This window comes from Aquarana catesbeiana, linkage group LG03 (genome assembly GCF_042186555.1).
Source record: "Aquarana catesbeiana isolate 2022-GZ linkage group LG03, ASM4218655v1, whole genome shotgun sequence".
NCBI classification, from domain to species: Eukaryota; Metazoa; Chordata; class Amphibia; order Anura; family Ranidae; genus Aquarana; species Aquarana catesbeiana.
Window position 1 is genome coordinate 672,945,280 of NC_133326.1, and position 27,480 is coordinate 672,972,759.

At 43.9% G+C, this 27,480-nt stretch overlaps 1 protein-coding gene across 1 annotated transcript; it reads left to right on the plus strand.

Annotated features, from left to right (window-relative positions):
- The first annotated feature begins 2,511 nt into the window (after positions 1-2,511).
- On the plus strand, positions 2,512-9,859 carry LAMTOR4 (late endosomal/lysosomal adaptor, MAPK and MTOR activator 4). The gene is made up of 4 exons (XM_073622873.1): positions 2,512-2,631; positions 5,013-5,093; positions 8,458-8,572; positions 8,666-9,859. The coding sequence occupies exons 1-4, from the start codon at positions 2,629-2,631 to the stop codon at positions 8,761-8,763; spliced, it is 297 nt and encodes a 98-aa protein (XP_073478974.1). The 5' UTR covers positions 2,512-2,628; the 3' UTR covers positions 8,764-9,859.
- The last annotated feature ends 17,621 nt before the right edge of the window (positions 9,860-27,480 follow it).

Genomic DNA, 27,480 nt, shown 5'->3' on the forward strand with positions numbered 1-27,480 from the left:
ACATTGGTGGTTATTGGAGATGGCCAACCCTTATATTGGTGGCTACTTGAGATGGCCAATCCCTTACAATGGTGATTTTTGGAGATGGCCTACCCATTACATTGGTAGTTATCGGAGGAAGCCACATTCTTACATCGGTGGCTATTGGAGATGGCCAACCCCTTACATTGGTGGTTATTGGAGCATGCATGCAATGTTGGCTCTATGGCTCCCTGTGAGGAAATGGAACAACCCAAAGACTGGAAGAATTAAAAAATATTAAACCCAATACATATGATTTTGTCTACACTGAAAATAGACAGAAAGCTCACATGTTGTCGGAGCCATCCTTATAGAAGAACTTCATTAACCGCTTGCCATTCACCCTATAGCAGTTTTACTGCTACAGGGCAACAGCTGTGCGCCGGATCAAATATATATATATATATATATATATATATATATATATATATATATACAGTATATACGTGATCCAAAAGTTACGGGTAGGGGGCATGCATGTGCACCACCGGTGGCTCGCATCCGCTGTCATTATACACAGCGGAAGCCGATTGGTGGGTACCAGGTCCTCGGTATCCACTGGCAGCTGCCGATCGTCGGGCAGAGACAGAACTGCGATCTGCCTATGTAAACAAGGCAGATTGCTGTTCTGACAGGAGGGAAGGGGTGGAGTTTGTGTCCCTGCAAAGCAGAAAATAAATTCTGTCTCTTCCACCTACTAAAAGCAACACACAGTTTAGTGAAATATAAATCAATAAAAATATCCCATAGTTTGTAGACACTATAACTTTCGCATAAACCAATCAATATATACGCTTATTGGGATTTATTTTTTTATTAAAAATATGTAGCAGAATACTGATTGGCCTAAATTGATGAAGACATTTGATTATTTTTAAAATTTTTTATTACATATGCTTTATAGCAGAAAGTAAAATATATATATATTTTTTTTTTTTCAAAATTGACGCTCTTTTTTTGTTTATAGCGCAAAAAATAAAAAACGCAGAGGTGATCAAATACCATCAAAAGAAAGCTCTATTGGGGCTAGGGAAAAAAAGGACATCAATTTTATTTGGGTACAACGTCTCACGACCGCTCAATTGTCAGTTAAAATAATGCAGTGTCGTATTGCAAAAAAAATAACCTGGTCAGGAAGGGGGGTAAATCTTCTGGAGGTCAAGTGGTTAAAATAGTCAGGGACTGCTTAACTACGAGCAACTATTGAGACAATGAACACTTTGGTGAGAATTCTGTAATGTACAATCTAGTGTATAAAGTGCAGAGTGTGTAACGCAGGGGTCAGGAGTGTGTAACGCAGGGGTCGGAAGTGTGTAACGCAGGGGTCGGAAGTGTGTAACGCCGGGGTCAGAAGTGTGTAACGCCGGGGTCAGAAGTGTGTAACGCCGGGGTCAAGAGTGTGTAACGCAGGGGTCGGGAGTGTGGAATGCAGGGGTCAGGAGTGTGTAACGCCGGGGTCGAGAGTGTGTAACGCAGGGGTCGAGAGTGTATAACGCAGGGGTCGAGAGTGTATAACGCAGGGGTCGAGAGTGTATAACGCAGGGGTCGGGAGTGTGGAACGCAGGGGTCAGGAGTGTGTAACGCCAGGGTCAGGGGTGTGTAACGCAGGGGGTCAGGAGTGTGTAACGCCAGGGTCAGGGGTGTGTAACGCAGGGGGTCAGGGGTGTGTAACGCAGGGGGTCGGGGGTGTGTAACGCAGAGGGTCGGGAGTGTGTAACGCAGGGGTCGGAAGTGTGTAACGCCGGGGTGTGTAATGCCGGGGTCAGGGGTGTGTAACGCCAGGGTCAGGGGTGTGTAACGCAGGGGTCAGGAGTGTGTAACGCAGGGGTCAGAAGTGTGTCATCAAAATAGTTAGACGGATTTCAAAATACAGTATTTCAGTATATAAGCTGAGTTTACTGGTAAAAAAAAGTGTGAAACGCAAGACTTCTGCGGGTGTAAAAAGATGTCCGCGTGCCGCCTTCACATTGCATCCTTACTGCAGCCGACTACGGGGTGTACCAAGATGGCCGTGACGGATCGTCACTTCCGTTACAAAATCTGACGGGTCGCATAATTTGATGAAACACTAGAACTTGAAAAGATCGGATAGATCAATATTTAGGGATGAGGACACAGACGCGCGAAAATATTTAATGTTATATTATATTCGTTTGTGTTATTAATATTATGTCTCCATTAGTAGCGCCATATTACGTGTGCCTGTTCCATAGGTTCCAGTCTGCTTCGGTCTTCGAAAAAATGGCGGCGATAACCTCTCACCCTCAGCAGTAGAGCATAATGCCAAACCTCAGTTTAAGTTGCGATGACACATTGATAGCGGACAATAAAAAACATTCACAAGCTACAATCAAAAGCTCTCATACGTAGCATAAGCTTACTGTCCTAACATACACAGACACCAGAGCGAGGACAGCTTTCAGTTCTAAAGAAGACCCAATCACAGGGCTAATTATTGAAAGACTATGATTGACAGCCAGCCTGGCCGCTCAGGGCGCTGGACTGAAGAAGTGGCCGGGGAATGAACCTATCAGGAGAGGAGGGGTGGGATGTGAGGAGGGGTGGGCGGAGCGGAGGAGGAAGTAGCTGGGTGTAGAAGCAGCAGACATGGTGAGTGGTCATGTGATGTCCTGTACGATGTTCTCCTTTTATCATAGGAAATGTTACTGGAGGACTTTTAAGTCTGATAAAGTTCTGTGTGTTGAATACATTGTATACCGTACAGTGACCTGTCTACATTCACTCGTTGTGTGTGTGTCTTCCTGTTATCCCATGTTGTGTGTCATACTTCTCATCTGTGTGTTAGTGGAGTCCATTCTATTACATATAGTGAGCTCCAGTCTACCTTACACAAGATCCAGCACCCCTAAGATCATCCCCTCCCCCTCCTTACCACCACCCCTCCCCCAGTCCTCAGATTTACAGGTAAGTTATCTACTGAGCAACAGTGACCCCCCCAAATCCACCTTAACCTCAGCAAGCGCCCTCCCCTCCTCCCTCCGCAGAGCGCCAGCGTCCTCCCATCATGGAGCGCCCTCCCCCTCCGCAGAGTGCCAACACCCTTCCATCCTCCGCAGAGTGCCAGCGTCCTCCACAGAGCACCATTGTCCTCCCTCCGTGGCGTGCCAGCGTCCTCCCTGTGCGTAGCATCCCCCTCCACGCCCTCCCCCTCCGCAGAGTGCCATCACCCCTCCTCCCTCCGCGGAGCACCAGCGTCCTGCCTCGGTGGCGTGCCAGCATCCTCCCCTCCTCCTGCCGCCTCCACAGAGTGCCAACTCCCTTACGTCCTCCCTCCGTGGCAGCATCCTTCCTCCACAGAGCGCCCTCTGCAGAGGGCCAACACCCTTCCTTCCTCCACGGAGTGCCAGTGTCTTCTGTCCGTGGAGCACCAGTGTTATCCCTCCGTGGCGTGCCAGCATCCCCCCCCCCCCCCTCCCGCCGCCTCCGCAGAGTGCCAACACCCTAACATCCTCCTCCACAGAGTGCTAGCATCCTCCCTCCGTGGAGCACCTTCCCATGTTCCTCTGCAGAGCACCAGCGCCCTCCCTCCGCGGAGCACCAGTGTCCTCCCCTCAACAGTAAGCTCCGGTCTATCTTACAGAAGATCCCTCACCCCTAAGATCACCCCCTCGTCCTCAGATTTACATGTAAGTTATCTACTGAGTACCAGTGACCACCCCCCCCCCCCACCCTAACCTCAGCAGGTGCCCTTCTGTCTTCCCTCTGTGGAGGAGCCCCGTTTGTCTGATTTCCAGGGACAGACTATGGAGTATGGTCCCTGCGAGTGTTTCTGGTGTTTAATATTAAAAGAACAACTGTACTTTTATATTAAATGCCTCCAACCTTCCCCCACCCCTCCAGAATCAACCTGCACTAACACCCCTCACCCAACCCAGTCACCGCTCCAGAACTAACCTGAACAAACACCACCTACTTCACACAACTTCCACCACCCTTCCAGAACCAATCTACAGGAACACCCAACCCAACCACCCCTTCCAGAACTAACCTGAACTAATACCCCCCACGCAACCCTACCACCACTCCAGAACTAACACCACCCACTTCACGCAACCTTCCAGAACCAACCAGCATGAACACCTCACACAACTACCCCTCCAGAACTAACATGCAATATCAACACCCCACCAAAATCCCACCTAACCCAACCACCCACCACCACCCCTCTAAAATTAACTTACATTAACACCCCCCACCCCATCCCACCCAACCTAACCACCCCTCCAGAACTAACATGCACTTCAGAAGTAACTTGCACAAACACCTACCCCACCACTCCTCAAGAACTAATCTGCACTATCACCCCCATCCACCCCAGTCATCCTTCCAGAATTAACCTGCACAAACACCCGTCCACTCATCCCAACCACCCACCAGAACTAAGCTACACTAACACTCCCAGTCTCCACCAGCCCTCCAGAACTAATACCAACCACCCCTCCAGAATTAACCTGCTCTAACACCCCATCCCAAAATCCCACCTGACCCAATCACCCACCACCACCCCATTAGAACTAACTTACACTCCCACCTCACCCAACCTAACCACCCCTCCAGAACTAACCCGCACTAACACCCCCACCCACCCCAATTACCTCTCCAGAAGTAACTTGCACAAACACCCACCACCCCTCCAGAACTAACCTGCACCCCAGCCCATCCAACCACACCACTCCTCAAGAAATAATCTACACTAACACCCCCACCCACCACACTCACCCTTCCAGAACTAAGCTGCAAAAACACTTCCCACCCCACTCCACCCAACCACCCCTTTTGTCTTTTTAGTTTGACTTGGATTGTTTCATAACACTGTAAGAGTCTCTCCATGCCTTTGCGGTAAGGCCCTGTAATATTTTGAGGACAGCGTCATTTGCTTTTCCTTCTTCCTTTTTTTTTTTTTTTTTTTTTTTTTTATAGAATTTGCGTTTTTAATTTCTTTTTACTTCTTTTTTTTTTTTCTCCTTTAGACCTCCACACTCACTCAGGGTCTGGAGCGGATCCCGGATCAGCAGGGGTACTTGGTGATTAACGAGGATGGCGTGTTGGCGGTAAATGTGATAACTCTTGGAAAGACTGGGGAATGGTTACAAGCTCTGTTGGGATTTTATTTGCAGCCCCTGCCTCCTCTGGAAAGATTCGCCCTCACTTTCTGGCGGAACAGGAAGTGATGAGAAGCCTCTCCAGTGGGGAGAAAACACTGTTTGTTGCAGTTGAAATACAGAAGGGTTAGAACCTCAGTCAGGTTTTTTATTTCTGATCGGTTCGGCTTGCCTCGGTGACAATCGCTCCCCTCGTTTCTTGTCCAGAGACCGCTAGGTGAAATCTCTGCAAAGGGCTAGTCCTAAAGGGATAGCGTGAGATCCACGTCTCTCCTAAGGCCAAGCCTAGATAGGATGTGGGATCAGAATCTGAAATGGCGGCTCCTCTGCTCCGACATATATATGTTTCGCCGTATTAGCGTCATCAGGGAGTGACACATCCTTTCTAGGTTTGGTCTTAGGAGAGACGCAGACTTCACGCTATCCCTTTAGGACTAGCCGGCTTGCACATGCTGATTTACACCTGGTGCCTGGATCGGCACTGCAACCTTTTTAGTGTAATCGCCATTTGTTGTTGTCATTTGCTTTTATCTATTAAAAATACGACACTATGAGACCTTCCTCTGTGTCTCTTGTGGAGTCATTTTTCCCATCCTAGTATCATCTAGAGGGGCCAGTGGAGTGGATCTGTGCTGTCATTGGAATCAATTGGTATTCCAGAAGCGCTGTTTGACCTTCTTGTAAAGAGGGGTCATAATTCTCTGGTGAGTGGCCACCCATCTCTTGATCACTTGTGGTGAAGAACTAAGAATCCGATTTTGAGCATCACAATTTGGTGTTGGGATTTATCACATATAGACTTTTTAGCTTGCTATTTGTATTTGCATTTTTGATTCACTGAACATTACTAGCGCCTCATCCTTCAATGTATTCTGAGAGGGCTGACATCTCCCCCCCCGGTCGTTTAGCTATGTGATTGGCTGGAGGCGCAATGGTGCCACTCCCGCACATGCGCCCGGGAGCCCTCGGTTCTGGCACGAAGCACTGAAGGTCCGGCGTGGTATTCTGGAGCTTCAGAGCGCATGCGCCAGTGACGTAACTGGCTGCATCCAGAGTGAATATCTCCTAAACAGTGCTCTTTTAGGAAGTATTTATTTTACCTACAGGTATGCCATATAGGCTAAAAATGACCAAGCAGGTTTACCACCGCTTTAAGGGCAGAGGAGAGATCTGGGGTCTAACAGACCCCAGATCTCTCAATAAAGAGTACCTGTCACTGCCTATTGCTATCACAGGGGAAATGATATATTCCCTGTGTTTTAAAAAAAAAAAAAAAAAAAAAAAAGAAGAAAACGTTTAAACTTTTTTTTTTTTTTTTTTAAGTGCCCCTAACCTCGCAGTGCTTGTACACAAAAGCGAACTCACGCGATGTTCCCACACATGCACAAACAGCCATTGCCCCACACATGAGGTATCACTCTGAACGTCAGATCGAGGGCAGTAGTTCTAGCACCAGACTTTGTACGTAAATCTACAGTGGTAACCTGTAAAGGCTTTTAAATCGTCGCCTATAGATAATAAAATTGACCGTAGTTTGACGTAGTTGCACAGGCGTGCACAATTTTAAAGCACGATGTTTGTAATCTATTTACTCTGCGTAACATCATTTGTTATATTTTACCATTTACCAAACAATTTTGTATTATATTGTGTTTTTTGCATTCAAATTCAAAAGGGTGTATTTGCTTTTTTTTGCTTTTTTTTTTTTTTTTTTTTTTTTTTTGGAATAAAAAAAAAAGTGTTTGAAAAACCGCTGCGCAAGTACCGCGTGATGTATTCTCTAGGGCCTCTGCTTTAAAAAAATATATATAATGTTCGGGAGTTCAAAGTAATTTTGTAGCAAAAAAATTATGATTTTTACATGTAAACAAAAAGTGCCAGGAAAGGCTTGGTCTTAAAGTGGTTTAAATACAGTGCCTTGCAAAAGTATTCATACCCCCTTGACATTTTCCACATTTTGTCATGTTACAACCAAAAACGTAAATGGATTTTATGTGATAGACCAACGCAAAGTGGCACATGATTGTTAAGTGGAAGAAAAATGATAAATGGTTTTCAATTTTTTTTTTTTTTTAATAAATAAATATGTGAAAAGTGTGGCGTGCATTTGTATTCAGCCCCCTTTACTCCGATACCCCTAACTAAAACAAGCACTGTTCAATCCATCATCCGAAAATGTAAAGAGTATGGCACAACTGCAAACCTACCAAGTTATGACCATCCACCTAAACTGACAGGCCGGGTAAGGTGAGCATTAGTCAGAGAAGCAGCCAAGAGGCCCATGGTAACTCTGGAGGAGATGAAGAGATCCACAGCTCAGGTGGGAGAATCTGTCCACAGGACAACTATTAGTCGTGTTCTCCACAAATCTGACCTTTATGGAAGAGTGACAAGAAGAAAGCCATTGCTGAAAAAAAGCCATAAGAAGTCCGTTTGCAGTTTGCGAGAAGCCATGTGTGGCACACAGCAAACAGGTGGAAGAAGGTGCTCTGTTCAGATGAGACCAAAATTTAACTTTTTGGCCTAAAAGCAAAACGCTATGTGTGGAGGAAAACTAACACTGCACATCACCCCGGACACACCATCCCCACCGTGAAACATGGTGGTGGCAGCATCATGTTGTGGGGATGCTTTTCTTCAGCAGGGACAGGGAAGCTGGTCAGAGTTGATGGGAAGATGGATGGAGCCAAATACAGGGCAATCTTAGAAGAAAACCTTTTAGAGTCTACAAAAGACTTGGGTGGAGGTTCACCTTCCAGCAGGACAACGACCCTAAACATACAGCCAGAGCTACAATGGAATGTTTTATATCAAAGCATATTCATGTGTTAGAATGACGCAGTCAAAGTCCAGACCTACAGTGCCTTGAAAAAGTATTCATACCCCTTGACATTTTTCACATTTTGTCATGTTACAACCAAAAACTTGTTGTAACATGCCACCAGTGTGAACCCAGCCTCAGAGAGGCTGAACACAAATACACACCACACTTTTCACATATTTATTTGTAAAAAATGTTGAAAACCATTTATCATTTTCCTTCCACTTTACAATTATGTTCCACTTTGTGTTGGTCTATCACATAAAATCCCAATAAAATACATTAACGTTTTTGGTTGTAACATGATAAAAAGTGGAAAATTTCAAGGGGTATGAATACTTTTTAAAGGCACTGTAAACTGCCTAGATTAGAACTTCATTATGCTTTTTATCATTTGTATTGTTAGTCTTTGTATGTTCTTTCTGTACAATTGTGCTGTTTACATCTTCATTAGTGAGAATATAATTGCGGGTGACCTCTTTCTCCATGCAGAGTGCTGGTGATCTAGAGAACGATGAGCATATTGCCAGTGTGATCCGAGAGATGGTGACTACGGCTTGCAGCTTCCGCTGTCTTGGGGACCAGATACCATTTAAACGCATGAGCAGTGAGTAACCGGGTGCTGATAACTGAGAGTTGGAGGGGGTTCCCCTGTTGTTACATGATGATACAACGCATGCTTGTTTTCTCTCCTGCACAGTTGTGTTCGGTGAGCACTCCTTCTTTGTCACCGTCTCCGGACAAAAGATCTACGTGGTGAAGAGACACAATGTTGTTCGTGAACCAATCAGTGTTTGATCCCTTGTGACCACGCCCTCTGCATTTTTTTTTTTTTTTTTATATATACATACTGGACTGAGCCCCGGAGAAGAGATGGTCATCGTGGAAAGTGCTGCTTTCAGATTGTAAACTGTGGTCTCTCTGCTAACCTGTTTGTAAATAGTAAGGTTTTTTTTTTTTTAAGCCGATCGATATTATGGTGGATTACCTAAAGGCAAATGGACTGTGAACTTTGCAAGCGCAATTTCACTCTATAAAGTGCAGTTGCTCCAGAGCGTAGTAAATGAGGGGAAGTTCTGCTGACTTCCACCATCCAATCGTGTGCAAGCAAAACAAATTAATTTTTTTTCTTGCATGTGATTGGGTATTCTTTGCATAGTGAAGCTTCACCTCATTTACTAAGCTCTGGAGCAGCTGCACAGTTTGCCTTTAGTAAACCAACCCAAAAAATTGTCCTAAAACAAGTGCAAGTTCCCTCTTAGCAGTAATTTTCCAGGTGCAGTCGGTGGGAGACTTTTTTCTTTTTGTGGTTGGCAGTCTTGTTTATCAGACAACGAAGGGAAGCAATGATATAATAGTGTATAGAGATGGGCTCATGCGTGTTTGGATCTCAATCGGGACCCACCCAGCCCCCCCCAGGAACTTGTCACCTGTATTGGGCCAATTATCTGTGCCCCTGCCCTGCAGCCACATGTATACAAGGGATGTGGGTGAGGAATGCCTTAGATGCTGATGATTAGCCCAGTATAGTGACAGCTTGCTGGCGGGCTTGCTCAGATGGGTTTGGATTAGGATCAGGATCATTCCTAGTAGTGAAGAGAAGAGCTTTCTGCTACAACATTGTCAAGGGACAAATTGCATCTCCGTTTCAAGTTGCAATCTGGAGCCGAGTACCCAAAGCATTCGGCAAGGTTTTCTTTATTCCTCACCTAGTGAGTGGCTTTAAGGATGCGGCTTAACCCATATAGAGTTTGGAATGGTATATTTACTCTCTCAGCAAGATCTGGCATCCTACCCCACATTTTACTTTGTGAATATTGCTTTATTTAAAAATAAAAAAAGATAATTCCACTGTGCATTGCACTTTCATAAAATAAAGAAAATGTTAACGTTTGATGTTTTATTTCTGCCGGGGGAAGTTTAATAAAGATGTAGTCAGAGATCTACACTATATTACCAAAAGTATTGGGACGCCTGCCTTTACACACACATGAACTTTAATGGCATCCCAGTCTTAGTCCGTAGGGTTCTATATTGAGTTGGCCCACCCTTTTGCAGCTAGGTACAGGAAGGGGCCATCCCCAAACTGTTCCCATAATGTTGGGAGCATGAAATTGTCCAAAATGTCTCGATATGCTGACACCTTAGGAGTTCCCTTCACTGGAATTAAGGGGCCAACCCCTGAAAAACAACCCCACACTATAACCCCCCCCCCCCCCCTCCACCAAATGATTTGGACCAGTGCACAAAGCAAGGTCAGATTTTTGCATGGCGAGTTTTTTTAAAGCTGTAATTTTGTCACAATTTTTTGGAAACATAAATAAATAAAATATGTATTTTTTTTCCCCCATATTGTCACCAGTGCAGTACAGTGTCATAATATGACAGGTAACAGTATGTTAAAAAATATATATTTTTATTTCAGTTTTTTTACTATTATTTTTTTTTTTTTTTTTACATTCACTATAGTGACACTATACTACCCCAGGAGGGCAGGGGTGATCACTGTCACACCAATATTTTGAACTGTTGTGAATAGGTTACATTCATAACAGCTGCGATTACTATTGTGTGCTGTTATTGGCCCACAGCTCTTGCATTGTACAGGGTGTTGTGATTATCAACTGACAGCTGGGTATGGTGCTGCGCTAATCCTGAAATAAGCTGCAATATCTAGGTGTACTAGGATGTCCTGGGTTGGGGAGCTTGCTTCCTGCCTTCACTGGGGCATAGGATGGTGATCTAGATCGTAATAAGGAGTATAACACTATGTGAACGTGCAAGCAATATGTGCATAGAAAATAATAAAAAAATAATAAAAAGTACTAAACGGTGGAGCCCACCAAAAACAGTGTACATGTATATCTCAGTTTAGATAAAAAAAATAAAATCACAGTGAAGTCTCCAATCAAACAATAAAATAAAAAATTCTTGCAATAAAATGGTGATTGCCGCTGAGATAATTAATACTAGTATAAAGTGCTGTAAATTGATATCTAGGAATTAATATTATACAATCAGCCGTGATTAATATATATAAATGGATGGTTGAAAACTCAATAACTTAAAAGCAAAAAAATTGCCAAATAATACAATGTTACATTGAATGTCCAAAGTGATCTTCATAAATGTGCATCATGCAATATAGTGTCCAGCGCCAGCAGGGGGTGCTCAAACATTGAAATAACAAAGTTCAATACAGGTGACTTAGTGCAACATAAAAGAGCAGCTTCAATGCTTCATTTAGTGCTAAATAGACAATTAAATTGTGCAGATGGCAGCTGGATTTAAAAAATTTTTGTTCAGAAGAGTGGTGAATGTGACGTGTATAGCAGGATCTTCTCCATGCAACAATCCTCTAGTGGTAGATAATGGCCCCTTACCTCACTATACTGAGGTTACAGCATAGACCAGACAGCACTTGTGGTGTCTCCTGTGCAAGGGGGTCCTAGGTAATGGACTGTCATTTATCAGACCTCAGATCCATGGGAAACATCATAGTAAATGGAGAGATGACGATACCATATAGTGTAGTATTTTAAGCATGTTTCAGGCTTTATTAAACATTAGCAACATACAGGGTACTCGCACAGTAAAAAACGAAAGGTACAGTGTATCCAAACGAGCGGCGAGCTCATACACTGCTGACAGTGGGAGGTGCCTGTCCCTACGCGTGGCGTCACGAGTCACGTGGCTTCATCAGGGGTATATATATCACTATATGGTATCTTCATCTCTCCATTTACTATGATGTTTCCCATGGATCTGAGGTCTGATTAATGACAGTCCATTACCTAGGACCCCCTTGCACAGGAGACACCACAAGTGCTGTCTGGTCTATGCTGTAACCTCAGTATAGTGAGGTAAGGGGCCATTATCTACCACTAGAGGATTGTTGCATGGAGAAGATCCTGCTATACACGTCACATTCACCACTCTTCTGAACAAAAAATTTTAAATCCAGCTACCATCTGCACGATTTAATTGTCTATTTAGCACTAAATGAAGCATTGAAGCTGCTCTTTTATGTTGCACTAAGTCACCTGTATTGAACTTTGTTATTTCAATGTTTGAGCACCCCCTGCTGGCGCTGGACACTATATTGCATGATGCACAGTTATGAAGATCACTTTGGACATTCAATGTGACATTGTATTATTTAGCAATTTTTTGCTTTTAAGTTATTGAGTTTTCAACCATCCATTTATATATATTAATCATGGCTGATTTTTTAATATTAATTCCTAGATATCAATTTACAGCACTTTCTACTAGTATTAATTATCTCAGTGGCAATCACCATTTTATTGCAAGAATTTTTTATTTTATTGTTTGATTGGAGACTTCACTAGGATTTTATTTTTTTATCTAAACTGAGATATATATGTACACTGTTTTTGGTGGGCTCCACAGTTTAGTACTTTTTATTATTTTCTATGCACATATTGCTTGCAGGTTCACATAGTGTTAGTTATACTCCTTATTACGATCTAGATCACCATCCTATGCCCCAGTGAAGGCAGGAAGCAAGCTCCCCAACCCAGGACATCCTAGTACACCTAGATATTGCAGCTTATTTCAGGATTAGCGCAGCACCATCCCCAGTTGTCAGTTGATATTTACACCTGGGTTTAAGGCTGGACCCCATTCGGTCCAGGCTGCTTTTCCCTATCTTAAATTACCCACTCCACCTCTCCTTAGTAGCGCAGGAATAATATTCCCTTTACAGGGTGCTGTGATTGGCTCAGGTACCATGTGATAGCTGTGGATCAATCACAGGATCACAATACTAAGTATAGTTGTTATGAATGAAACCCATTCATAACAGCTGTGTTTACATTGTGACTGCACAGAGATCACATGATATTCCGTACCTTGAGCCGCAATACCCACAGCAAGCGCGGGAGCAGCGTGCCCATCAGCTGGCGATGTACATGTGCGTAGTACAGCCTGCCCACCCATGGTAAATGTACTGTGGGTGGGGGGAACTAGTTAATCATTTTGGAGGGATGCCCACATATTTTTGGCTATATAGATAGGTGTGATGGTAAAATGTTCACAAGCTGTTGGCCATATAGTGTAATTAAACATTATACTTGGACCTGTTGCAGTCTTGCCCAGTGTTCCCCACAGTAAGATAGAGCTCCCTCCTAAAAGAGGGTTGGTGAAGGGTTAAAACGTGTAAGTTATGCTGTAGTTAGTAACCATAAGTTGATGCTTTTTTTTTTTTTTTTTTTTTTTTTAAGTCAAAACATGGTGGCGGCCTTACTAACTGGTCAGATTTCATCATTATCATGTTGGTGCTAATCGATTAGGACTTGTAAAATCGGTAACTGATCTCTGAGACCTCCTTGTGTATATAATTGGCTTCACTTGGGTAGTGGCCCCAACATACTCCATCTGAAAACAGTGATGAGTCTACATTGATCAGTTGTCTTGTGTCTCTATACCAGTGTTTCTCAACTCCAGTCCTCAAGGCGCCCCAACAGGTCATGTTTTCAGGATTTCCCTCAAATGAACCAGCTGTGGTAATTACTAAGGCAGTGAAACTGATCAAATCACCTGAGCAAAATAATGGAAAGCCTGAAAACATGACCTGTTGGGGCGCCTTGAGGACTGGAGTTGAGAAACACTGCTCTATACACCCACCATCCTCCGTTTTCATCAGTTAAGCTGGAACATAAGCACTAAGAGGTTGAATGACCTAGCAGCAATGTCCTCTAGTTCTTAGCTTTAGGAACTGATGTCCCTCCTGTAAAGCGGTCAGTGACCTTGTGTAACCCACTTCCCGCCCAGCCTATAACAGAACGACGGTCGGGAAGTGGTTCTGTTATCCTGACTGGGCATCATATGACGTCCAGCAGGATAACGTGCCAGCTTGCACCGGCGGGGGCGCGCAGTGCGGCGATCGCGACTGCGGCGTGTCAGTCTGACACGCCGCATCTCCGATCGTGATAAGCCTGTGACAGAGGCTTCTTACCACATGATCAGCTGTGACCAATCACAGCTAATCATCGCGAGAACCAGGAAGTGCCGGTAAACGGCATTCCTCGGTTCGTGCTGACAGGGAGAGCCAATCGGCAGCTCTCCCTGTCGGGGAGGGGGGGTCTGTGCTAATAATCAGCACATTGATTATCAGCACAACCCCATCAGATGTGCCAATCAGTGCCCCAATAATAAAGTCTGCCAGTGCCAATCAGTGTCCAACTCAGTGCCCAGCATAAATACCTGTCAGTGCTGCCCATCAGTACTATCTATGAGTATCCATCAGTGCCGCCTGTCAGTGCCCATCGGTGCTGCCTGTCAGTGCCCATTGGTGCTGACTCATCAGTGCCCGTCTGAAGGAGAAAACAAAATTTTATAACAGAACTGAAAGTGGAGTTCCACCCACTTTTACAACTCTTCAGCATCCCTCACTAAACTGTGCACTGTAAACGAATTGGATATTTTTTTATTCTTTTTTCTCAGCGCTTACTGTATAGCTGCTGTATTCATTTTTCACTTCCTCCTCCCTGGCCGCGGCCCATCGCATCATTTCCTGTTTGCAATGCCTTCTGGGAAGGGGCGGCAACTTCCTCTGACACTGCCGTTGCTATGGAAACCTGACCTGAAACCTATTGCACCGCTTGTGCTGCACTGAGCATGTGCGAGATCTGCAAGGATGAGATCCAGGAAGAAATACAGTCTGGCTTCAGATGCCCAGACTTAAGATGGCCACGGCCTGCTGCAAGTTTATAAAATAACAAACTACTGCTATAAACTGACAAAACAGACCTTAGTTTACAGACTAACTTTACTAGAATACATTAAGCTTGTGTATTATAGGGGTATTTTTATTTAAAAAGTATAATTTTGGCCGGAACACCACTTGAAGTAAAAGGTTTTTTTTTTTTTTTTTTTTCTTTTCAAAAATGTCGGTCTTTTTTAGTTTGTTTAGCAAAAAATAAAAACTGCAGAGGTGATCAAATACCACCAAAAGAAAGCTCTATTTGTGGGAAGAAAATGATAAAAATTTAGCTTGGGTACAGTGTTGTATGACCGCGCAATTGTCATTCAAAGTGCGACAGCACTGAAAGCTCAAAATTGTCCTGGGCAGGAAGGGGCGAAAGTGCCTGCTATTGAATTGGTTAAGGTGAATGCAGAATGCTGTCACAGAAATGCCTTTTTATAGTTGGCTCCATGCTACTTTGGAGTTTTTGGACCACCACTCATAAAGTCCATTTCTTGGAATCCATAGAGCAGGGGTGTCAAACTCAACTTCATAGTGGGCCGCATCAGCACCGGGATTGTCCTCAAAAGGGCCGGTTATATCTTAGATGTCCAGCATATCCCCTCCCCTTATATTATATGTCAAGAGCCACCCCACCATCAGAAGTTGAGTCCCCTACTCTCCCTAACATCACAGTGCACCCCCCTTCCTTATGCTGCTGCTGGGAAGAAGCTGGATGCATTGCTTGAAAGTAGGGGTCTGGAGGAGGACCAGAGGAGGGCTGGAGCTCTACTGCAGCTGCGGGAGAGGTGTGAGGGCCACATGAAATGGCCTGGAGGGCCGGATTCGAGCCGCGGGCCTTGTGTTTGACACCTGTGCCATAGAGGAACACTGGAAGTCTTTTAACTTCAGGTAATACTGCCACCTAGAGGAGGATTGGACACGGCCAGAAAAACCCCCCCAAAAAACTGTGGGGTAGATCAAGCTATCCCCACCAGTTACCAGCATGCCTCCGTTTTGTAGCAGTACCATAGAACATGAAATATCCCCTTGAAGACTGCAATATATATAATTACATTGTGGCTTTTAAAGCAGAGTTACAGGCTAAAATGCAACAAAGCCTTAAATATAGCACCCTACACCCCATCATTTTTGGATATCCTTTTTTTTTTACTTTTTGATACCTTTTGTGTTTATTTCCTGCTGGACTTCCGTCCTACCCTGCCGCTGCGAGGTACGTCATTTCCGCGATTCCATCGGGCCCTCCTCCTTCCCCCACGCTGCCTTTTTGGGACCTTCTGTCCAAGAAGATGACGGGACCATTCAGTAAGCGCAGCGCGACTCGCGCATGTGCAGTGGGAAACCGGCTGAGCAACCTGAAGGCTTTCACTGCCCGTTTCCCTTACTAACATGGCTGGCGCCTGCAGCTGATGGATGGAGCTTGGGGTGCTGACATCGCAGGAATCCTGGACACGTAAGTGTCCTTATAATAAAAGCAGCTAAAGTATTTGTAGTTGCTGACTTTTAAATATTTTTTTATAGAGGCTGGAACTCCAATTTAAGTAGTGCTCTGAGAGGATCATCTTGGTATTGTCTTTGCTGCCAGCGACTGGCTTTTTGTAAAAGCGATTCTAGCAGCTAATAAGCCTCTGAATTGCTTTTACAGGCTTCGTGAGGGGCCGCCTCCCCCCCCCCCCTAGTGTCTCAGAGTTTTCTGTCTCACCGGAGAACCCGATCCTTCTGCTGGCTTATCATAGAGCTTTTTGAGTATCAGAAGGTCCCTGATCAGCTCTATGGTATAGGAAACCGGTGTTCCGTCAGATTAGGTAACAGAAGTGGCGTTCCGTCAGCTGAACGTAGTGAGTGTACAGCTTGTATAACAGTGTAAATTTGCTGTCCCCTCAAAATATCTCAACACACAGCCATTAATGTCTAAACAGCTGGCAACAAAAGTGAGTACACCCCTAAGTGAAAATGTCCAAATTGGGCCCAAAGTGTCAATATTTTGTGTGGTCACCATTATTTTCCAGCACTGCCTTAACCCTCTTGGGCATGGAGTTCACCAGAGCTTCACAGGTTACCACTGGAATCCTCTTCCACTCCTCCATGACAACATCACGGAGCTGGTGGATGTTAGAGACCTTGTGTTCCTCCACCTTCTGTTTAAGGATGCCCCACAGATGCTCAATAGGCTTTAGGTCTGGAAACATGCTTGGCCAGTCCATCACCTTTACCCTCAGCTTCTTTAGCAAAGCAGTGGTCATCTTGGAGGTGTGTTTGGGATTGTTATCATGTTGGAATACTGCCCTGCGGCCCAGTCTCCAAAGGGAGGGGATCATGCTCTGTTTCAGTATGTCAGAGTACATGTTGGCATTCATGGTTTCCTCAATGAACTGTAGCTCCCCAGTGCCGGCAGCACTCATGCAGCCCCAGACCATGACACTCCCACCACCATGCTTGACTGTAGGCAAGACACACTTGTCTTTGTACTCCTCACCTGGTTGCCGCCACACACGCTTGACACCATCTGAACCAAATAAGTTTATCTTGGTCTCATCAGACCACAGGACATGGTTCCAGTAATGCATGTCCTTAGTCTGCTTGTCTTCAGCAAACTGCAGGCTTTAGAAAAGGCTTCCTTCTGGGACGACAGCCAAGCAGACTAATTTGATGCAGTGTGCGACGTATGGTCTGAACACTGACAGGCTGACCCCTCCACCCCTTTGACCTCTGCAGCAATGCTGGCAGCACTCATACATCTATTTCCCAAAAACAACCTCTGGCTATGACACTGAGCACGTGCACTCAACTCCGTTGGTCGATCATGGCGAGGCCTGTTCTGAGTGGAACCTGTACTGTTAAACTGCTGTATGGTCTTGGCCATTGTGCTGCAGCTCAGTTTCAGGGTCTTGGCAATCTACTTATAGCCTAGGCCATCTTTATGTAGAGCAACAATTCTTTTTTGCAGATCCTCAGAGAGTTCTTTGCCATGTTGAACTTCCAGTGACCAGTATGAGAGAGTGAGAGCGATAACACCAAATTTAACACACCTGCTCCCCATTCACACCTGAGACCTTGTAACGCTAACCAGTCACATGACACCAGGGAGGGAAAATGGCTAATTGGTCCCAATTTGGACATTTTCACTTAGGGGTGTACTCACTTTTGTTGCTAGTGGTTTAGACATTAATGGCTGTGTGTTGAGTTATTTTGAGTGGACAGCAAATTTACACTGTTATACAAGCTGTACACTCACTACTTTACATTGTGGCAAAGTGTCATTTCTTCAGTGTTGTCACATGAAAAGATATAATAAAATATTTACAAAAATATGAGGGGTGTACTCACTTTTGTGAGATACTGTATATCCGCTCAGTTTATTGCTAAAATCACTGTGAAATTCAAGACATAGCTGAGTGTAGTAACATGTCCGCTGGCACCTTCTGACTACAGGTTTTCTGTCACATTAGCAAACCTGCTATGCATTTGCAGAACGTCACTTCTGTTATCTAATCGGAACGCTGGAAGCAACCAGTACTGTCACTTCATTTGTCATTTTTTAACATAGGAAAGCATCAAATCACACCAATCTTGGTGTGAGCAGATGCTTTTAAGGGAAGAGGAGACACCTCAGATCTCTCCATAAAGAGTACCTGTCACATGTCTATTGCTGTCACACAAGATGTTTACATTCCTTGCAACAGCAATAAAAGTGATCAAAAGAAAAATGTAATGAAACTGTAAAAAAAAAAAAAAAACAAAACAAAACAAAAAAAACAAAACGTTAAAGTGCCCCTGTCCCCCTAGTGTTCGTGTGCAAAGGCGAACACATGCGTAAACGGCAATTGCACTATATATGTGAGGTATTGCCGTGAATTCCAGAGCAAGAGCAATAATTCTAGTACCAGACCTCCTCTGTAACTCTCCATTGGTTACCAAACCCAATAAAAAAAAAAAAAAAAAAACAGAACTAGGACCTGCTTGCAGCTCACAGAGCCACATGAAGGACCTCATGCCCAGTGTTGCCAACCGTCAGTATTTTTACTGGCAGCCAGTAAAAAACTTGCATTGTTCTCCTGCCAGTAAATGCCAGTGACAGGAAAAGGTTGCCAGTAAAAAATATGGCTGTGACACTCTTAACTGCGCATGTGCATATTCAGGCCGAAGCCGGCCGAGACCATTAGGGTGCCTGCTACAGTGTGTACAGGCAGCGCCGGCGGGAAGCAGGTCTGGCAGAGGTGGTGCCTCAGTGTGATGTTATGATGCAGTGCAAGGGAGCCAAGTGGTGCCCGCTCCTTCTAATTTCTTGCCCTCCTGTTCTGACCCTAAACTACTTACTATATCTAAAATAAATTAAGAAATATGTTTTTTGCCTTAATACCTACCTTAAATCACATTGCTAAATGAACATTGTACTTGTAGCGTAAACACTGAAACTTTCACTTAAAACTGTAATTTTGGAAATGCCAGTAAAAGCATGGATTTGCCAGTAAATTTAGGGTGTCATGTCAGTTAAATTCAATCTGGTAGGTTGGCAACACTGCTCATGCCTGCAACTGGCATCAGAGAAAGCGGCAATGTTCAACTAACTTGTGAACAGAAGACAAGCTGTGTCTCTCAAACAGAATAGAGAGGGCAAAAAATTGTCCCTTGATAGTACAGAGAGCCTAACGGTGGTCTAAGCCCATTTGTAAAAAGAAAAGGATTTGTCCCATGAAGAAACCCCTAGGATGGAAGCCCTGAAACTCACACCAAGTGAAGTATACCTTCCACAGCCAATACGAGACCTTGTGAGTAAACTTCCTAGCTTTTAGCATAGCAGCAATCACAGATTCAAAGATACCCTGGCCTCTCAAAATCTGGGCTTTTAACAGTCTTTCCATTAAATCCATCGGATGAGGAATAAAGTTCAAGAGAGGAAAGGCATAGATCAGGGTGTATTGATTAGATTGAGCCCTCAGGGCATCCACTGCTTCCACTAGAGCAGTGGTCTCCAAACTGTGGCCCTTTGCTTGCCTTTACCTGGCCCTTGGGGCATCAACCCTCCGACTGATATGAGGCACTATTCTGCCAACAGACACCAAGGACTGGGCACCATTTCTCCCACTGACACCAACAATGGGGCACTATTCCTCCCACTAAAACCAAATATGGAGATGTTTACGCCCACTGTTGCCAGGAAAATTTTCACTGATGCTGGCCACAGTCCGCTCCCCCCCCCTGAAGATTGAAGGACAAAAAACTGGCCCCTTGCTTAGAAAGTTTAGAAACCCCTTTACTAGAGGATCCCTGAACCTGTAGACAAACCTGTTCTTAAACCTGGAAGCCAGAAGGTCCACATCTGGTGTCTCTCTCCTGGAACACTTCTGGGTATGGGGGCCTCTCACCCAGGTCCAAGCGCTGGTAGCTGAGGAAGTCTACCTTCCAACTGTCTGAATAGGATGTATAGGGTGGACAAAGTAGGAACAATGAGAAGTTTTGCCCTGGAGAGAATCTGATCTGCTTCTCTTGTCACGGCAAGGCTTTTTGTTCCTTCCTGATGGTTGATGTACCCAACCTCCATGGCGTTGTGTGACTGAATCTTGATTGCCCAACCTTCCACCAGGATTATCCAGCACTGCAAAGACAGACATAATGCTTCCGGGAAGTTGATCAACAAATGAGAGTCCTTCTCTGACCAAGTCCAGCTCAGGACTCTCCAAGCTGGCCCAAACTATTTCCTTCAGTAAGTGCTGCATTGGCTCTAAGCCCTCTATGAACTGTATGTTGCTTCAGCTATACAGTACACAGTGCTGAACCCTGCCTGAGAGACAAAGACTTCTCACACCCTAATCAGGCAGCTTTGTTTTTTGTGAATGAATACAAATCTTACTCTGATTGGATGAGGTGAAAAGGTAGACTAATGATCTCACGATCTAACTTAACCAGAGGAAGCTTTGTATTTATTCACAGAATGCAAAGCTGCCTGTGAATAGGTGAACGTCAATTCTCAGTCTCACGACCGTAATCAAGCACTGTACTGTATGTATCTGAAGCTTCCTACAATTCATACAGCTTTTAAAGCCAATGCAACATTTAGTGAAGGAAATAGTCAGTTTGGACCAGCTTGGTCCAAACAAACTATTAAAAGTGACAGGAAACCTAGAGATCAGCTTTAAAGTAGAGTTCCTGCTAAAACCTAAAATATTCCTTCTCCATTCATAAAACCTATGATGATTAACCTGTGTAAAAAAGTACGTATATGGAAAAAAACAAACAAACTGCGCTTAGTGCAATGTAACCAAGCAGCCAACACTAATGGTTAGGATACCAACCCTGAACAATTGTGAAGAAAAAAAAAAAAAAAAGTGTAGAGCTGAAATACATGTATTTTTTAAAAATCCAATAAATCGATATAAATAATCAAAAAGGTCCATCATTATTACACAAATCCAAGTGAAAAAAGTGTCCAAAGTAAAATGAAATGTGCAAAAAAACAACTATATTTTAATTTTGTAATAATATATGTATTTCAGCACTACACTTTTTTTGCACAAGAAAGATGTATATATTTAAATATTTTCAGACTACTCCATTCTGGTCATATGTCAGTCAACGCCAGCTGTAGGGGAGAGGAGAGCGCGCTAGACAACGGCTGGGAATGCCTTGGAGCGATCATGTCACTCATAGGCAGGCTCCTGCAGCCCATCCATGGTTGGCACTCCCTCCTCCCCCCTGCAGATGCAGCTCGCTGACCCAGGGGAGCTGGATCATGTGACCGAATCAGAACAGCCTAAAAAGTACATACATCTTTTTTTTTTTTTTTTTTTACACGTTAGTCAGCATAGATGTTTAGCGGGAGGGAGCATTTTTAAGACTAATAAGGTCTTAGCTGGAATTCTACTTTAACTCCTTTATGGCCACCCAATACATGTGTGGTGTCAAAAGGTGGACTTTACCGCCCACATACGTGTCGTTGGACACCCAATGTTTATGTGCTGACAGCACGCTCACTGCGCGCTCTCAGCACACAGGGGTTGATTTACTAAAACTGGAGAGTGCAAAATCTGGTGCAGCTCTGCATAGTAGCCAGCTTCTAACTTCAGCTTGTTCAATTAAGCTTTGACAAAAAAAAAAAAAAAACTGGAAGCCGATTGGGTTCTGTGTAGAGCTGCACCAGATTTTGCATGCTCCAGTTTTAGTAAGTAAATCAACTCCACAAAACTAAACTGTCTCACAACTCCCGGTCTGGGGTAAAGATTGGTAGCCATGGAACCGACTTCCGATCATGTGACTGTTGGCCCACCAAGCCATGTAATTTAAGTAGGTCACAGCCTACTCACAAAATGAGTCTTCAAAGACAGGGAAAACACAGCGGTTCTGAACCTGGAAAGCACTTTGCGGCTCAATGTAAGGGAAAACACCCTATGTGGAACCCATTTGCCCAAAGGTCATTTCCAGGCTATCCTCACCACCTCAAGGCTAATTAGGGTCTGGGCACAGTCCTCTAAAAGTCAGGAGGAAAAGCAGCTAGCAAAATCAGCTAGGTTAGTCTTCCACCCAGCCGCAGAGAAGACGTCCATCCACCTAGGACACTAGCAAAAAAGAATCATGCTATTGATAGGAGGTGGTATCTTGAGCTTGCCTAATTTTTTTTTTTTCATTGGCCAATAACCAATCCTTTTGTGGGTGGCAGTATAACCCAAAAATAAGTCTCTCGATTGACGAGAAATAAAATCAGTTTCTGTTGAGTGTGTTGGATGCCTAAGTTTCCACCTACACCAACTGCTACAGGGCTACCTGCTCTGTGTCCCTGCTGTTCTGATCCATGTTGGATAGTATTGGAGCCGACACAGGGTTGATTATACAGGGTGACCTATGGGAGTTGGACATTTTTAGAATAGGGTAGTACACGGTCATTGGTGATGGGAGGGGGATGAGCTAGGCTTCCAGTGTTTTCTTCGATTCATTCCTACATACAGAGCCAGCACCTGTTTCCATCAGCAGGTGGGATGCATTATGAGATGTCTGCCTAGAGCGGTGTATTTTGCTGTAGAATATGTTGGTAATGCACCTTTTTTTGAAGTGCAAATTTGTTGCTGCGTAATGCAAATCATGAAGGGATGCACTTATTTGTAATCTGCATTAAACTATAATAAAAATATCCTGGCAACATATTCTACCTGTGTTACCTAATGCCCTCCCCTGCCCCCAGGCCCTGTCACAAACCCTACTAGAATTGTAGTTTTTCCTTATTTTACCCACTTTATTACATTTATATTGGTATCAACTATCTCCAGAAATAACACAGCCAGACAAATTTTCCTTTAAACTTCAGTGTGTATTTTTGCACCTTATTGTTCAAAATAAATTATAAACGCATAGAATAAAACATAAAGTGCAACATGGGAAAAACATGTCAGAAACATCCATTTAAAAAAACAATGTAAAACCAAAAAAAAAAAAAAAAAAAATGTCCAGTGTAAGCGGATTGGCGGAAAGCGCTCAAGTATCAGCAGGAATGTTGGAGTGACAAGTGCAGTGTGCGGCGGAGTGCCAACGCATACCAGCGACTTAGGACAACACGTGTAGCCGTGCTCTTTGTCCTGTATCCAGTGACAGCCAGGAAAAACAAACAGTACTAAACACACACAGACCCCAAAGATATCCAAGCAGGAATTGATTCACGGCTTCGTGACTGGCAGTGTCTGAAGGAGAAACTGTCTGTGTTGCCCACAATAACCAATTGCCTTTAACAGATCATCTTGAAGATGGCATGCAAGTCAACACCTTTTCTTAGATCCTGGAAAGGCTTTAAAAAAATGAACTCCAGACAAAGGAACATATAGATTTGGCTAGAGAGATGAAGAGTTAGTCCCTCTTTTGGGTTTTTATCCCTGCCTGTGTCCATGCTGGGGAGATTTTCTAACTTCCTGTACTAGAAATACCTAGAATATTGTAGGCTAAACCTGGTGCACCCTCTAAGGATGTTAGTGGCAGTGTCACTGTCTGTAGAGTTGATTCTTTAGAGGAAAATATGGAGAAAGGGGGAACACAATAATGGCTTAAGTGACACCAGAAAGGAAGTGAGAGCATTTCTTCAAAACAAAGTTTTTTGTCTTTCCAATTTTGGTGAAAATATAGCATAGATATATTTTATATATATATATATATATATATATATATATATATATATATATATATATATATATATATATATATATATATATATATATCTATGCTATATTTTCACCAAGATTGGAAAGACAAAAATTTTGGTGAATATATATATATACACACACACACACATACACACACACACACATACACACTCATAAGTTTACATACCCTGGCAGAATTTATGATTTCTTGGCCATTTTTCAGAGAATATGAATGATAACACAAAAACATTTCTTTCACTCATGGTTAGTGTTTGGCTGAAGCCATTTATTATCCATCAACTGTGTTTACTCTTTTTAAATCATAATCACAACAGAAACTACCCAAATGACCCTGATCAAAAGTTTACATACCCTGGTGATTTTGGCCTGATAACATGCACACAAGTTGACACAAAGGGGTTTGAATGGCTATTAAAGGTAACCATCCTCACCTGTGATCTGTTTTCTTGTAATTAGTGTGTGTGTATAAAAGGTCAATGAGTTTCTGGACTCCTTGACAGACCTTTGCATCTTTCACCAAGTGCTGCACTGACGTTTCTGGATTCTGATTCATGGGGAAAGCAAAAGAATTGTCGAAGGATCTGCGGGAAAAGGTAGTTGAACTGTATAAAACAGGAAAGGGATATAAAAAGATATACAAGGAATTGAGAATGCCAATCAGCAGTGTTCAAACTCTAATCAAGAAGTGGAAAATGAGGGGTTCTGGTGAAACAAAACCACGGTCAGGTAGACCAACTAAAATTTCAGCCACAACTGCCAGGAAAATTGTTCGAGATGCAAAGAAAAACCCAAAAAGAACTTCAGGTGAAATACAGGACTCTGAAAACATGTGGTGTGGCCGTTTCAAGATGCACAATAAGGAGGCACTTGAAGAAAGATGGGCTGCATGGTCGAGTCACCAGAAGAAAGCCATTATTACGTAAATATCACAAAGTATCCCGCTTACAATACGCCAAACAGCACAGAGACAGGCCTCAAACCTTCTGGCACAAAGTCATTTGGAGCGATGAGACCAAAATGTAGCTTTTTGGCCACAACCATAAACGCTTCATTTGGAGAGGAGTCAACAAGGCCTATGATGAAAGGTAAACCATTCCTACTGTGAAACACGGAGGTGGATCGCTGATGTTTTGGGGATGTGTGAGCTACAAAGGCACAGGAAATTTGGTCAAAATTGATGGCAAGATGAATGCAGCATCTTATCAAAAAATGCTGGAGGAACATTTAGATTCATCAGCCAGGAAGCTGCGCATGGGATGTACTTGGACATTCCAACATGACAATGATCCAAAACACAAGGCCAAGTCAACCTGTCATTGGCTACAGGAGAATAAAGTGAAGGTTCTGGAGTGGCCATCTCAGTCTCCTAACTTCAATATCATTGAGCCACTCTGGGGAGATCTCAAACGTGCAGTTCATGCAAGACAGCCAAAGAATTTACAGGAACTGGAGGTTTTTGGCCAAGAGGAATGGGCAGCTTTACCATCTGAGAAGATAAAGAGCCTCATTCACAAATACCACAAAAGACTTCAAGCTGTCATTGATGTTAAAAGGGGGCAATACACGGTATTAAGAACTGGGGTATGTAAACTTTTGATCAGGGTCATTTGGGTAGTTTCTGTTGTGATTATGATTTAAAAAGAGTAAACACAGTTGATTGATAATAAATGGCTTCAGCCAAACACTAACCATGAGTGAAAGAAAAGTTTTTGTGTTATTAATATCCTATGAAAAACGGCCAAGAAATCACAAATTTTACCAGGGTATGTAAACTTATGAGCACAACTGTGTGTGTGTAAATATATATATATATATATATATATATATATATATATATATATAGTGTTAGTTCATATATATTGTCCATTCTCCAGTTGTTTGGGACTTTAAAAGAAGTTACACTCCCCCAAGGACACCAAGCTAAATTAAGGAATGGGAGGGGTTAAAGCCTCAAGGGGGGCTGGTCTTCAGTTTTCTTTGTGCCTGGTGTTGATTTCTCCTGTAGGTGGCAGTGCAGCCCTAGGCTAATTATTAGAGTGGTTGTAAACCCACCTGAGAGATATTTACATATAGGTAAGCCTATAATAAGGCTTACCTATAGGTACTGAAAATATCTCCTGAACGTGCACCGCTCAGGAAATATTTAATGTAGACTGCACCGATGATGTCATCGGCATATGTGCAGCGAAGAAACGGCTCCTCCGTGCCGTTTCTTCCCCAGTGTGTGCCGTGACTGGCGGCTCCCGCATGCATGCGCAGGAGTGACGTCACATGGCTCCGGACAGTCACAGAGCCAGAGTCCGTGGCCCCGGAAAGGAAGAGGGGTGAAGATGGATGCTTCCACCAGCATTTTAAAATGGTCTGGCTGCTGCAAAATGTGTTTACATTATACAGCTCCTAAGATTACTAAAGCCGGCCATAGATGGTTTAAATCCCGGCCGGTTCAGCAGGGAGCGGCCAAAGATTCAGACCATCTATGGGAAGTCTGACTGTGCCAAAGTCGATCTATTGATTGACTTGGGTACAACCAGCATCAAAAATTCAGACCTGATTCGCCCGGACCCGAAGAACCGGGACGCACCGGACCCCATGCTGCGAGCCACGGCCGCAGCTAGTGTGAACCCGGCCTTAAAGTGGAACTTAAAAAAAGAGAACAAGCAGGTTTTTTTTTTTAGTGCAGAAAAAGACATGCAATGGGAGAGATTTACTAAAACTGGAGAGTGCAAAATCTGGTGTAGCTCTACGTGGTAGCCGATCAGCTTCTAACTTCAGCTTGTTCAATGAAGCTTTGACAAAAAGCCTGGAAGCTGATTGGTTTCTATGCAGAGCTGTAAAAGATTTTGCACGCTCCAGTTTTAGCAAATCAACCTCACCAGGTCTTCTGCATTTAGGTTTTTTCTACCAACTTGTGGACAAACGCAGCTCAGTGTTAAATTTTGGCATCTGCCGTGATGAATGTACTCCCATGCAAGCGTGGGACATAGTGACATCATCTCAGCCCAGCCAATAAAAATGGCAGAGGACCAGAACCTGGAAAAAGACTGAAGAGGTCAGTGGCCAGTGAGGAAAGCTCCAGGACACTGCAGCAGTGGAGTGGAGGTGAGTATTGGGGTTGGACCAATACAGAATTTTTACTAGTGAGCACGAGTACCGATACTTTTGGTCAAGTACTTGCCGATACAGAGTACCAATATTTGTGTGTGCGATTTAAGTCCATACAAAATGAACCGGCTTACATCGCACTGCAAAGAACCGCATTCGATTTGAACAGGAATGTGGTGCGATTCCTGTGCAAATTGCATGCGGTTTCCCCCACCGCTCCTGTGTGAATCCAGGCTGAAATCACTATGACAGGCCTGGGTTCACCCAGGATTGGGGCAGGAAGCCACATGTGGTTCGGACAAGAATCGCACTTCATTTCTGTTCAAAAGTGATTCTTTGCAGTGCGGTTTGAGCCCATTCATTTTGTATGGGCTCAAATCACACCGCAAAGCAGGGGCGACCCGTCCATTAAGGGCTCATGGTGCCACCACCCCCCCCCATATCCATGCGTCTGGCCCCTTTCAAGACCCCGGCGCATGGATTCCAATGTGGGGGGGGGCTGTTTTTTTGAAGCACCAATTAGAGACAGAGGCTCCAATAGGC

Coding starts and splice junctions, on each gene's coding strand:
- LAMTOR4 (XM_073622873.1), top strand. Junction 5,094..8,457: donor ACGAGGATGGCGTGTTGGCG/GTAAATGTGATA, acceptor TTCTCCATGCAG/AGTGCTGGTGATCTAGAGAA. Junction 8,573..8,665: donor ACCATTTAAACGCATGAGCA/GTGAGTAACCGG, acceptor TCTCCTGCACAG/TTGTGTTCGGTGAGCACTCC.